This window comes from Centropristis striata, chromosome 5 (assembly GCF_030273125.1).
Source record: "Centropristis striata isolate RG_2023a ecotype Rhode Island chromosome 5, C.striata_1.0, whole genome shotgun sequence".
Classification (NCBI taxonomy): Eukaryota; Metazoa; Chordata; class Actinopteri; order Perciformes; family Serranidae; genus Centropristis; species Centropristis striata.
This window is the reverse complement of record NC_081521.1, coordinates 38,326,048-38,340,024: the sequence shown is the minus strand read 5'-3', so window position 1 is coordinate 38,340,024 and position 13,977 is coordinate 38,326,048. Positions and strand designations below refer to the sequence as shown.

Sequence of the window (13,977 nt, the reverse complement as noted above, 5' to 3'; positions counted from 1 at the left end):
TAATTATATAGAGTTTAATTACTTAGTACAGAGAGCAAAGGTGATTAAGTGTAAAGTTTCTGAACCAACAGAACTTATGAAACAGCATTCATCTTTTATATTTTAAGGCACTATATATAATTTCAGCATTGACCTTTACTGTGATGTAATCAATGGAGGTGTAAGAAACCAGATCCTTGACTTAAGTAAACACAAAAATACAGAAATACTCTGAAATTTCACTTTAAGAGACAGGAGGGGACAGAAACAAAATTAATCTTTCAAGTATCTCTTAACATTTTTTGGGGGGAAATGCATGACTTTTAATCCACTACATCTGAAAGCCAAATATTGCACTTTTGATTCCACTAAATTTCTAGCAGTCACAGGTGCGATAAGCAAACCCTGCCATGGGGTGTTAAATTAAAAATGTAAAATGTCAAAGGCTGCCCTTTTGGTGATTTACTTGTGTTTCTATAGGCAAGTCAGCACATTCAGTATGTTGTTTCAGAGTCGACAGATTCTGAAAATGCATTGTGCCAGGCAGCCATACATTTACATTAAAAGGAAAATTAACTTGTGAATACATATGTACTTCTTAAAGCATGTGCTTGACCAGAGGACAAACTGATCTACTATGTTCAACCACTGAGATTTGAAAGTACTCATAATTTAGAATGATGGCCCTTGAGTGAGTATCATACTTTTCTAACTTAAATCATTGAGTTATTAAGATAGGCAACGGTCATGTGCAATGCAGATTTTGTTTTATATGTGCAATTCAGATCTGAAAAACAAAAAAACAAAATCTATCAATTAAATGTAGTGGAATAATACTTTAATATGTTGTTTGAAATGCAAGTAGAAGTACATGCATAGGATAATGAAATGGAAACACACAAGTGCCTCAAATCTGCACAGTACTGCAGAAGTCCACCACTGAATATGATATTAATTACAAAAACCTGCTGTGATTGAAATAGAAAAAACTCTACTATTATGTTCAAAAAGTTCTTCTTCTTCCCTCCTGGTATAAAGTCAAGTTTTTAATTTATTTTTCATTTAAAAATGTATCAGAAAATTGGAAATCCCACACTTCCATAATTAAAAAGGTAAAACAACCACAGAGGTTGTGCTTTGAGGGCAAATGTCACACAAAAGGAAAACGCAAGGCCCAAAAAGTGTTTGGATACTGTGAAAAGCCAGAGGAGCTTGTCCTAAGCTGTTTGAGGAGGCTGTGTCTGTCTTAATGGTTATCTGACATGGCAGCACACACAGAGTTGCACTGAAAACCTCCAACTGTGCAGCACTAAGCCATAAAAATGCACATGCAGCACAATCTCCTGGCAAGTGGGAAACCTGATCCACCTGGGCCAGAGTACCTGCTGATGACGAGTGTCTGTCAGCCCCATGACGGGAGGAATGCAGGGAGAGGGAGGAAGGAGGAGGAGGGAGAGGAAAAGTAGAGATGGAAAGAGGAGAGAGTATGAGACATGAGGAGGGGGGGGAGAGAGAGCGTGAGGGAAACAAGCGACTATGTGAATCCACCTCAAGTGCATACAAAGGCAGAGCATTTACAAAGGTGTCGCCAGAGGCCTCGTCCTGCCGCGGGGCAAGAAAGGGAAACTGACCACAAACGAGAGTTGCTGACTCCATTTCCACGGATAATGAATTGTGCACTTCCAGCTGTTCTCTCCTAATGGCACAAAACTATTTTTTTCCCCCATTCTCATTGTATGACGCGACAAAAGGAACAAATGAGCAGCAGTGGAACATCTATAAATCTTGTGATATATTTGTTTGTTTTTAACATGAAAGATTTTTGCACAATGTCATTTTTTTCCCTCTCTGCTTTTATTTGTGTGTCGTGCTGCAGAGCTTAGCTTCCCCAGCCTCCCCTGTGCGTGACTGCACTGTGGCTCTGGAGGTGACTCTTCCCCCGGAGACCTGGGCTCTGTCCCTCACTACCGACCACACTGGAACCTTATCCATCCCTCTGCTCGATGCATCAATAATCTGCTGTATACACAAGGCTTTTTTTTAATAAAGCGTCATGCGAAACTAATTTACTGTCTATTTGTCCAGTCTGAGAAGGCCTCTAGATTAAGTTTCCTTTCTGGGGAATTCTCAGCCCGGCAGAGTTAGAAATTAAACTTCACTCTGTCCTTTCTTCTTTCTTCTTTTTCCACATAGAAATGCAGGGGACATGTGGAGTCATCAAACGCATAAACACACACAGACTGCGCTCATAAAGTGGCACCTGGCAAGACAGGAACCTCTGGGGTTGATAAGTAGGTCAGTGGCAGGTAGCACTCATGACCCTCGTCGGCTTGCCAAGTCTGCTGTCCTGGTCTCACATTCCATCAGCAAAACTCTCTCACTCCTCTAAAAACCATCAGTCATGTCAGTTAAGGTCGTAGGGAATAGCATCACTCTGCAGCAAGGTGAAGCAGTGCACTCAAATTAAAAAAAAAAGCTTGGTAAAGTTAACATTTAGACTTGAAGTCAGAGTAAAGGGAGGGCAGTTTAGAAAAAAAAGCTGGGCAGGCTTTCATTCAACTGTGCGGCTGCCTTGGAGTTGACTGCATGCGCTCATCTCCCGATCATGAAAGTGGCAGCAACAGAGAGAAGACCTTTGAGCTGACGAAAGCTGCCAACAACCTGCAGCTGCACCTTTGCAGATAAACTGTTAGCAGGCACCAAAAGCCCCAAACTCCACAACTCATACGGGAAATCCTACTAACACACACAATCTCTCTCACGTTCTCTTTCACACACACAAAAATTCAAAGGCTACACAAATGCAACAGTGCTGGACGCATGCACAAAATGCCCATGAGAAATGCAACCAGCCTGCAAAGGCCTGGGGGAATTCTCTTTCCGTACCCTCAGCGCATCAATGAAGGTTTCATTTCCTGATTCCTTCATCCCTCCAAATGAGGCGTCGCCTGTCAGTAGATCTCTCCTGTTTAAATAGCTCCCATAATTGCCTGTGTTGTGTGCTGGGCAAGGCTGGCGTCCAAAGCAAATATTTCCAAGCGGAAAGGGGTTCTGGCATGGCCACGAGAAGTGCTCATGCTATTTAGACTTAAAACATTTTTTAAAAATTCTCTTGAGAGAATGGAAAAAAAGGTCTTAATCAAGTTAAAAGGGCTGCCTCACTTCTGAAAAATGAGACTTGTCTCTGCTCTATCCCTGCTTCACTCGAGGAGACGAAGGGAAAAGGAAGGTTCAAACGGAGAGAGATTAAGAGATTGGTTGTGTTTGCGGAGGCCATGTCCGCTGGTTTCTCAGATAGCCTTGACTGTATATATAACATTTGGCCTTGCGCAGAGCTTTAGAGCCATGTAAACATGGTGGTTGCCTTACAGAAACTCCTGAACTCTTATTTTGGAGAAACACTCAACTCTTTTGCTCTCCTTTTTTTTTTAAGATTCAGCGACTTTGGGGGCATTTACTGCTGACCCAGAGTTTTTTTTTTTTGCCAGGGGGGAAAGTGAAAAACTACTCCCGTCTGTCATCAAAGCTGTTCATGCATCCATCCCACTGCTTGACTTCTGTCTGGATCAGACAGAACTGTCTCTGTGGTCTAGACAGACCAGAGACAAGGAGGTGAGTGGACGGACACTGGCCTCTTTGGGCATTTCATTTACAGGAGTTGAAGAGGCACACACTCTTTAATAAGGCAGCAAATCGGAGCCATGTGCGGCGACACGCAGCAAAACAGCTGGTGGAGCCAACCATGCTGCTCTGATAGATGAACAGGCACCAGCTTGGCTTGACTGAGTCAGAGAGGAAGGAGTGGCACATACACAGCCAGCTCCAATTAGAACAAGATCCTTTCTTAATCTAAACAGGATTACAGGATTTCTTCATTTTCGCTCTGTCACTTCTGGAGTTCAGCATTTCTTTACCCACTTGAATGACGGCCCAGTCGACAGCAGAGAATTTTGGCATTTTATGTTTTTTCTGGTGACAAAGCAGAGCAATGTTAAAAGCCATGCAGGTCCCTCATCAGGTGGGCGGCACCAACCAACCCAGGACTAACACCAGGAGACCAGCGTTGGCTTCCCTGGAAGTTATGTTCAGAAGTAGTATGTTTGTGGGCCATTTTTTTGGCATTAGGGTAAATGCTTTTTTTTTTTAACCTAACCTTATCAAAGTATTTTTAAAACGTAAAAAATAGCGACTGTCACATTTTCAGTAGAGCCAGACAAATATAAAAGTTGGCTAATACAGGCCCATTACAGGCATATCAGTATCTATTAATATTGCCATATATGTTGTCCAATATGAAAGTTTTAACAGAACATATAATATAAAAAAAACTCTTAAGGTGACTTAAAAATGAAACATGCTTTTTTATTTTTATTTATTCTTTATTTATATACTGATGCTGAAGACACAGAACTGATATTTATTGATATATTTATCGTATTTATATTCATTCTGTAGAATTGTAGGATTTGTTGACAACATAGAACATCGTATTGGTAGTACATAATAATGTTTAATATTCTTTATTAAAAGTCTTGATTTGTTGAAGAAAGCAGCATTCTGAGTATCTTTGTGCAGTCGTATCAGAGCAAAAATGGTAGAAAATCCACATAGAAAAAAATCTGTTTTCATTCCAGTGAAAATATTCAATACATCGGGCGCTGTATCAGTGAATATTTCCCCTCCAAAACCAACATCAGTATGGGTTTGAAAAATCCCATATCAGCCGGGCTCTTGTGTTTACAACATGTTGCAGTCGTCATGTTTTTGCAGCGTGTTTAAAGCAGCAGTCGTCATGTTTCACAATGAGTGGCAGCGGTTCAGAAACGTTCACATTCGACATATTTGTGGTTCAAAATTGTTGAGATTCAATGTATCTGTGGTTTGCACAAACATTAAATGCCAACATTTTTTCTGGGGACTGGGTGGTGAGTGACCAAGGCGCCAGGTTTGAACCCGGCCTGAGAGGACGACTGGGAGCACAGACGCTGGAACTGACTTAGTGCTAACAAACATTCAGCCTCAGTCTGACACACGTCAGCTGAGCTTCTATAAATTGATATGTTGCAGGAAGTCCTGATCTTTCATCTGCAGAACACACTCTCTTAAATCAAAGACGTGTGGGTGACTATTTCAAACTGGAAGTTGATGCATTAAGACACTTACAGTATTTAGCTTTGAACAATTTATTAGTTCCAGCACTTCCTGTGTGCCTGCGTCTAATATGGCTAACTGATTCACATCTGCTAAGCAAACATGAATAAATTCTCTGTTTACTGTAGCATTCGGTTCTTAAATCAGCAGATAGGGATGATTTCTATGCTATTACATAAACAAAACTAATTCAGCTTTGATTGAACTCAGACTTTTTCGACTTTGGGCCCGTCTCCCAGGTAACCATTTTGGTAAATAAGCACATGCTTAGTTTCCACGTCCAATCTCTCGCTGAGTTCTTTCCTAAATGAAAAACTATGAGCTAAGATCATGCTAAATGGTATTTCTCTGTTCCTCCAAAACAAGTCTGGAAGTATTTTAAAAACAAAACCCCAGGATAAGTGTTTTGGGTGGACAGCCTTATGCCAAGGAGACGAGAGGCCCTGCGCTGACGTCTGACGGCTCCCAGTCTGCTACATCCCTAAGCCCAATCTCAGGCTTGAGTTTCCCCCAAAGCCCTGCCAGTGGGCTCAGCTGGAATTGTTCATTTCATGGTGGATGGGACTGAACAATCCTGAGAGAAGAGAGAGAAAGAGAGAGAGAGAGTGAGAGAGTGAGAGAGAGAGAGAGAGAGTGTTGATATACTCTTCAGGAGCCAGCTAATGCACCAATCTCAAATCCGTCCTTCATCACTCCAGCTCCTCTCCTCTGAACTGTGGAGAGACTCTCTTGTCCAAACTCGATCCGTGCATGTCACAACAAAAGCAAAGTGACTGCTAACTGCGGAGACAGCGGGGTATTTGCATCTGCAGCGGGGAAGTGAGAAGGGTTAGTGTTAAGCCCCGGCAGTGTCAGTACTATCCTAAACTCCTCTGGGTATGATGGGAGCGGGGTTAACCAGATCATCTTTTCCCTGACTCAATCTGACATATTGAGGAGTTAAAGGTGGTGGTTAAAAGCACCTCTTCCAGGCTAGAATCAAACGTTTTCTGCACAAGTGAAGGCTGAGGATGTTATCATCACTGCCTTAGAAGAGCGGCCAATGGAGTTAAAAGGAATGCATTAAAGAGCGCAGCAAAGGCTGTGGAGCAAATCAGTGTGACGCTCTTTGATGACTACTTTTTCCCATCAGGACCTGGTCAATAATACATCTTTCTGAAACCTCCTGTTTGATTAGCCAACCTTGCAACACGATCCCGAAGGATTACAAGCGCAGGGATACAGGCGCGGCCAGGCGGTGACTCAGAGACTTAGTGCTCGATGATAAATTAAGCTTTATTTTATTAAAAAGATTCTGAGGGGCATAAAAAACAATGTAACAATACAATTGCAGTCATTAGCAAAACACCAAACAGTGACAAGTGACCTCTTCTTTGTTGCTACATCAAAGCTGCTCTTAAAAAGCCCATTTCAAAGCTGTAATGACATTGCTTTTGTGTAATAGATTATGTTATGTCTTTGGGGAAGGTTAAAGGAAAAGGGCATTCATTTCCCTATAGATTGCACAGGGAATTGAGAGCTGCTGATCAATACAAACCAAATCAGTGTTGGTCAATAAAAATCAAAGGAACATGGCCTGTTAAGTTGCATGTGCGGAGAGAAAGACCCCCAAAATCTTTTCTCAAGCAAAATGTATGACTCTGGTGCACACTAAAGCATTTCCATATTAACCTATTTTTAAAAAATGTGGGAAACCACAAACATAATGACAGATTTACCAGATTTCTAATGTTTTTTATCTTAAGAACAAATACACCAGCGATCAAACATGACTTCAGTTAAAAATAGCACTTGTGTGTTCTGTGTTTTGCATCGAAAAAACAACAAAGGAGGGAAAAAACAATGGCTGAGGAAAAGGAACCAGTGTGGCTTATACATTTTGCAGCACAAGCTGGAAACTAAGTTTTATTTTTAGTCTTAAACGGGGATAATGCAAGCTAATGCTACAAGCTAACATGACGGTGATGCTGCGGGAATGGCTCTGTCTTCAGGAACTGGATTCAAATGGGCAACTTATAATTTTTCTTTCATGTCAGCTCGTCTTGACCAGCAAAGCAGAAACAACTAATCAGTTATGTGACTAAAATGTTCACTATGTCAGATTTGTTTCCTGAAAAATCGTCTATTCTGCCATTTAGCGCATTAACTATTTACTTAATACCTGAAGCGAGCGTTAAAACTTATCATGCGCATTTTCAAAAGTTTTAAGGAATTTTGGTGTTTCCATCAAGCTTTTCTCATGCAAATCTTCAAATGTGCATAGAAATTTGTTGATTCGACACATAGATACATGGGTCCGATGGCCCAATAGTCAAAAAACATGATGTGACTAATGCCTACTTCTTAAAAAATAAAGCTGTGACAACAATGTGGTTGGTGAAATGGTTATGTTTAGGTACAACTACAACTTGGTTAAGGTTAGAGAAAGATCACCTATTTGGATTACACCTCACACTACAGGATCATCTGGGCAGATGTTTGTTTTTTCAGAGCAGTCTGGATTCAAAAACACTCCTGATTGTGGCAGCAGTGGCAAATCAGACCTAAAATCAGCCCAATTATTTCTAGTGTGAGGCCAGCATAACTGAGGAAAACATGATGAATATGAGTAAATAAGGTAATAATCAAGGTATATCCTTTACAGCATTGTGGCGCTCTGTCAAACATCTGTAATGCTTTTGTCTCTTCCAGTGAGTCACACTCAGGCTGTATGTGATTGTGGCATTTTCACTTTATGGCAGAAATATCTTTATTTGTGTTTTTTAGCTGCAGAGAGAGGTGAAATGTTGTGATTTGTGGTTATAAAGAAGGGGAGTATTTGCGCAGATGCTTACTATATTAAGCTACTTGTGAGAGTTTAACGAACTAGCAACGATAAGAGGGTATTTGGGTTTCTGTAGGACCTCAACCAAAACACATAGGTCATAAATGTGGGGACGGTGGTGCTACAGTGGGGAACTAATAGCCTTCCTGCATCTGGTTTTCATTCTAAAGAGGATGTGTGTTTTGGATTAAATTGACATTGATTCCTCTGTTTTTCCTAAGACTCTAAAAATCCTTTACAGCCTCGCCATGAAAGAGGTGTGGTGATTAAATACCATCCCTCCCTTACCTCTGCGAGATAATAGTCATGACAGTTATAAAAGATGTAATCAAGTTCTTATATGCTTCGCTTCCTCTGTACAGTGTGAGTTTGGAGAGGGTACAATAGCTCCCTGTGAGGTAAATTATACAGTGAGTGACATCTCACTCCGCACAGACGCGAGCACTGTGCTGTGATATTGCATTGCTTCCACCTTGCTGACTCCCTGACATCTTTGTGGGGTTTAGGGCAGTCAGAGGAGACCTCAGAAACCAGAGCGTCCCCGGTGAGACGCACTAGGCAGCGTTCTGCTTCATGCTCCGCCGCCTTCTGCCACCGCCCAATGTCATTATGCTGCCAACACACCCAATTACAAGGAGCTGTGCAGCACGTGCGGCAGCGAGCAAACAAAGGAGACATCGACAGGGACGAGCGTGCCGCGGCCTAACTCGTGTCCCTGAGCTGACACTCGCACACACACGCCAGTGGCTATAAAAAAAACAGCCTCAGAGAGCTGAGAGCAGGAAGTTATGGACACCGCTGAGAGTTTAAGCGGCAGACAAAATGCAACAAAATCACTGGAGCTTTGTGGAGAAACAACTTGGGGTAATTCTATGAGAAGCATCTTAAAGACTCTAAACTCAGTGTGAACTTTTGAAGATCAGGTGAATGTCTCCTCCTCTGCAGCCTTGGGCACATCTGGTCCACGAGGGCTCGGAGCGTCTGACCTCGTCTGGGAGCCAGCTGCTTAGGCTCTCCACTCCAGGGCCAAGGGGACTAATCTTTTCTCAGGGGCCAAAAAGGAGCTTAAACCTGGAAGAGGAAGCTGGGGCCTTAACATGAAACCTCAGCTATACCTCTTCCTATCCTCTCCTAAGTTTGTGTTGAGGATTATTTCCTTAGCAGAGCAGAGCGGCGGCATTAGAATGAGTTAAAGTCTCGAGAAAAGAAGTCTTTAGAGTCCTTTTGGGTCTTAAGGCAAGAGTTGCATTTGTACTTGAAAGCTACATAGACACGAATTCTGTGGGTATTTCTTCCCTGTTTGCTAGGCTTAGATTAAAAACATTTACTCATTTAATAATTAATTGGATCGATATCTTCACAGGAATATGAGAGAATTTCTGAGTCAGACTCAAAGCACGAAGTCAGGTCATTTGAGGGCAAAAATAAAACACGGCAGAAGAAGGAAAAACTTTGAAAGCTCTGCCTGTGTTTGATCGTGTGTGTTTCACTATGACAAATGATATCAAAGGGATCGATGGATGCAAATCTGTTTGATGCAACAGCAGCAGCCACACAACCATACATTGCAATTACACACCTGCACGCAAGGCAGGAGCTGATCCACGGCACAGCAAATGATCCACACACAACTGAATGCCATTGTTAAATGGCTTGGAAAATAGGCCTGCTTTACACTGTAGATACAAGAGCATGAGCGGGAAGAGGCAAAGAGGGAGGAGAAGAAGAGAAAGAGACAAATACAGTAGCGCTGTGTCTCAATTTAGGTACTTCTGTACTTACACGTGCTATTTTCAGTGCATTAGTGCATTCTTACAATAAAATGCAGTACCCGAATGTTGCACACGATGGACATTTCTCAACCTACATAGTGGAAGGGCTGTCAATCACATGTTTTATCTGCAATATTATATTGATTATTTGGATAACAATACGATATTTGCTGATTTTACAAAACACAATACAATTTCAATTTGATTTAATTAGGGCTTGTGATCGTGTTATGGTAAGAAATGTGGCAACTTCAAAATAAAGGCATTTTTTTAAGATGATATGTATTGATATTTTCACTTTGCATTGATAATATGATCACTGAAACTATGGATACAAGTAATGTTAGACCCCTGCTCCCTATTTCAAATGTGTGAAAATGATATGCGAGGAAACGGCAGTAGTTGCAATTTGAAACGTTTTTTTTCTCCCTACAACATACCACTACACTACACTGTAAAAATGTTTGTAGAAATTACAGTAAAACACTGTCAAATTGCATCAGAAATAGGTCATAAAATGAAACATTGTACATCACCGTAGTAGATACTTTTAATTAATGTAAATCAAAGTATAGCATAAAACTTTAAATTCTACCGCCATAAACTGTAGAAAACACACAGTTTTGCTGTAAAAATGTAAAATTTTCATGTAAAGTTAATGGAGATATACCATGATGACACAATTATCCTAAAAGTAATGAGATTATTCTGTATAAATTACAGTTTTTGCTGATATTCACATTTAAATACGCTCACTGTATTTTTAACGGTGACGTTCTGGCAACCACAGCTGCCGGTATTTTACCGTAAATTAAACAGATTTTTTTTACAGTGTATAGTCAGATAGAAGCTATTATTGGGTTAATTTATGAGGCTGATTACTGCTGATTCGCAGTGATGTCTGAGACTGACTTTCATCTGGTTCTGCTAAGTGCAAAATGTCCAGATACAATTTGAGACAACACTGCCCTCTCAGAATTCATGCACTACACATTAAAGTACATAGTGTACTACATGGAAGTCTACGGACAGAGGTATCCGAATTGGGACAAAGCATAAGAGTGAGGGAAAAACAGAACCTGAGACACGAGCGCATCGACAAGTCAGAGCAGGTTTATTATCGATCTAGAGATGTGAATGTTTTCCATTCCACCTTAATCCCTGCATTGCATGCAGCGAGCTCATCAAGGAAATTGATATGAGTGTGTTGCCTCGTGTGCCCGCATGTAAAAGCATCTTCACAGGGAATCGCTGTTAAGTGCTGATAAGTTTTTCTGTCATCACTTCACCTAAATGTGAAATCTGCTGTAGCAAGTCGCCAGTTACTTCTCTGTACAACAAGCTCACAGCAGCCAGCCGGCTTTCAATATCAAATGAAATGCATCATGCTGAGGTTGTTACCAAGAGGGAGATGATTTCTGAGGAGCAGCAAGGTCTGACTTGGGGCTTTCAAAACAAAACAAAGGAATGTAGGATGGGTGAATGGGGGAGAAGGAGCAAGACAGAAAAAGACAGAATGTGGGGGGGAGGGGGGGAGGGGGGGAGGGGGTGATGTCTATGTTTAGCAGCTCCCAGCAGCAGGAGGATCAGTGTTTTTTTTCCTTCATTTCATAACCCTTTAAGCGCAATACGTTCTCTGTGAGGTTAATATGAATGGCACAGTGGTGAAATATTAAACCCTGGGAAAGTACGGTCGGCTGACGGCTCACTCAGAGCTCTCAGCTCAGGGTCAAGCTCTTCATAAATTCACCCCTTTTGTCAGACTTATTAAAAAAAAAAATCTCCTTTTATCTCTTGTGAAAACACATTTTGAGACTACCTGCTATGTGAAATGAGGAAATAGCTCATATCTGATGCAGCAGTCTAATAAGAGCTCAATTCGGCCCTGAAACATATATTACCATTCATGATGTGACATTAGACATGCGGAGAGAACAATTTATGCAACCACATGGGTTATGTCAGGCTGAGTTTGAAATATGACACATGCAGTTTAATGTATGTTCTCCTGAGAAAAGGCACTTATATAACAGCGTTTTCAACTTTAATTAAGTCAGTTGCGGGAAATGTAGAGAACAAAAAAATCACTTTAGCACACACACAAGCTGTGCTAAGTGCTCCAACAGGCTCACATACTGTATCACACACTCACCTAGACAATTGTGCCCATCATGTGCCAAACGGAAGCCATCATAGCATGTGCACCTGTAATTTCCTGGGATGTTGATGCATTCATGGACGCAGCCACCATTGTAATCAGTTGCACACTCGTCGACATCTGCAGAGAAAAGAAGAAGGTTTGAGCACAGGTATTTCAAAACATAAGACACCGGAGAAACCTTAAAGGAACACTTTCTTATTTTGAAAAACACACTCATTTGCTTTCTTAGCATAAAGGCTGAAAAACAGCCTGGCTAAAATTAGCTAATTAACATTTTAACTTCATTACAAGGAACCATGCTCGCCATCTAATTGCAAAAAACCCCGCAATTACTACAAAATATCTCAGAAGTGTCAAAGGTTTTTGAAACCAAATCACAGCATGGATTTTTCGACGGTTTTCATCCTGGTGTTTTAATGTGATATTTTGAAAGGATTTTTGAACATAACAGTAATAAAAAAATTATTAAATTGAGCACCAAATCTGTGCAACAAATGTTTTAAAGATTGCTTCAAAAACTTCTGAGACATAACTGAGCATGGGAAAGGCTTTCATATACTTCAATTATAGTGTTGTAAGCTTTTATACTCTTTCACAAGTTATTTTTATGACCTAACTTCTGATTTCTGAGCTGCATATCAGATCAATCTTCAGGTTCCCAGCTTTCAGATAATAAATACACCACTTCTATGGATTCTATGCAGATATTGTTGTCCTGCTACATTCGCCTAGAGACCCTTATTTCCCCCACCCCTATAAAAAAAAAAAGGAGGTTAAATCTCAAAGGAAGTTCATACACTCATAAGCAAATAGGCATGCTTCCAAAATTATAAAAAAAATATTCATTCAAAATGTGTGCATGCAATTAGGCATTTTGGTGCAATACAGCGAATTAAAATGATCTGTTTTGTTCCATCTCTACTTTCATGAGAGCTCTTATGAGGTAAACAGGGACGAGGCAACAGCTGTGGTAATTAGTTGGTTCACCTGTTACTGATGTAACTTGGGTATATGCCAGAGCCTCACTGATATTGTTTTGCTTTTTAAAGCCTAGTGCTGATCGCCAAGATTTTATGCCATATTTAATATCTTAAAATTTGGCCAGTTTCGTGCCAAGACGTTGCTTTTTCTCTGTGGAATTTTATTGTTGGCAGGACGTAAAAGCTTCAGCATTGTGTGGAGTACGGGGTACTAAAAGCTTTCTGCTGAGACACGGAGAATGAAGTCAGTTCAATTTGCTGCTATTTGTAAGTACAGAAATGTCCATTATACAAATACAAAACACATACAAAAATAATTTATTTTTATGTGAATGTACTTCAACAGAATGGAATCTCCCTTAACATTAGCACTGGTTATTGACATTACAGACTCATAGCCAATACTTAGGGAATAGGGTTGTCACGATACTAAAATTTTCAACAAATTTAACAGAAATATTTTTATTAACAAGAAAAATGCAACATGTAAAAAATGAACAGAACCACAGGTTAAATATTTATAATAAAAAACAGTTGTGCAAAAAGAAACTGCAACTATGATAACAAGCTTCAGGTCTGAGGTAGTGCAAAAAATAAATAAATACAATAAACAAGAACAATTAGAACAATATTTTGAGGTTGTATGCTGATAAAAATAAAAAAAAAACAATAACTTAACTTAAGTGTTCTTTCCATGGCTAGGTATCGATACTTTTGAAAATGAGTATCGTATCCGGATACAACGTTTTAGTATGGATACTTTTTTGAGTATCGATACTTTTGACAACCCTATTAGGGAAAGGTGAAAATATTGACTATGAGCCTGATAAATTGATCTAACCTTAACCCATAAGAACCTATGGTGACACCCTTGTAACAAACACTTTAAATCTTCTAGAATCTAAGATTAAACCCATTTAACAATTCTAACCCATTAATAGGGTGTCCTGTATTGCATTTCACTTCTTCTGACCATATTTCCTGTCACAATTTTGATATATGTATATATTTATAAGATGCAAAAAAAAGGCAAATGTTTTTTTTAATTATTTATTATTAAACTGTTACTTAAAAACAAATCTGAAAAATAATTTGTTGTTAAACAGCACT

The 13,977-nt window shown here is 40.1% G+C and overlaps 1 protein-coding gene across 2 annotated transcripts in view; it reads right to left on the bottom strand.

The window, feature by feature from the left end:
* scube3 (signal peptide, CUB domain, EGF-like 3) overlaps positions 1 to 13,977 on the bottom strand; it is a 99,901-nt gene that overhangs the window by 58,684 nt on the left and 27,240 nt on the right. For both annotated transcript variants that reach the window (XM_059333549.1, XM_059333550.1), the window contains exon 3: positions 11,879 to 12,004. In XM_059333549.1, coding sequence (XP_059189532.1) covers positions 11,879 to 12,004 — 126 coding nt within the window. The remainder of the gene's footprint in view (positions 1 to 11,878; positions 12,005 to 13,977) is intronic.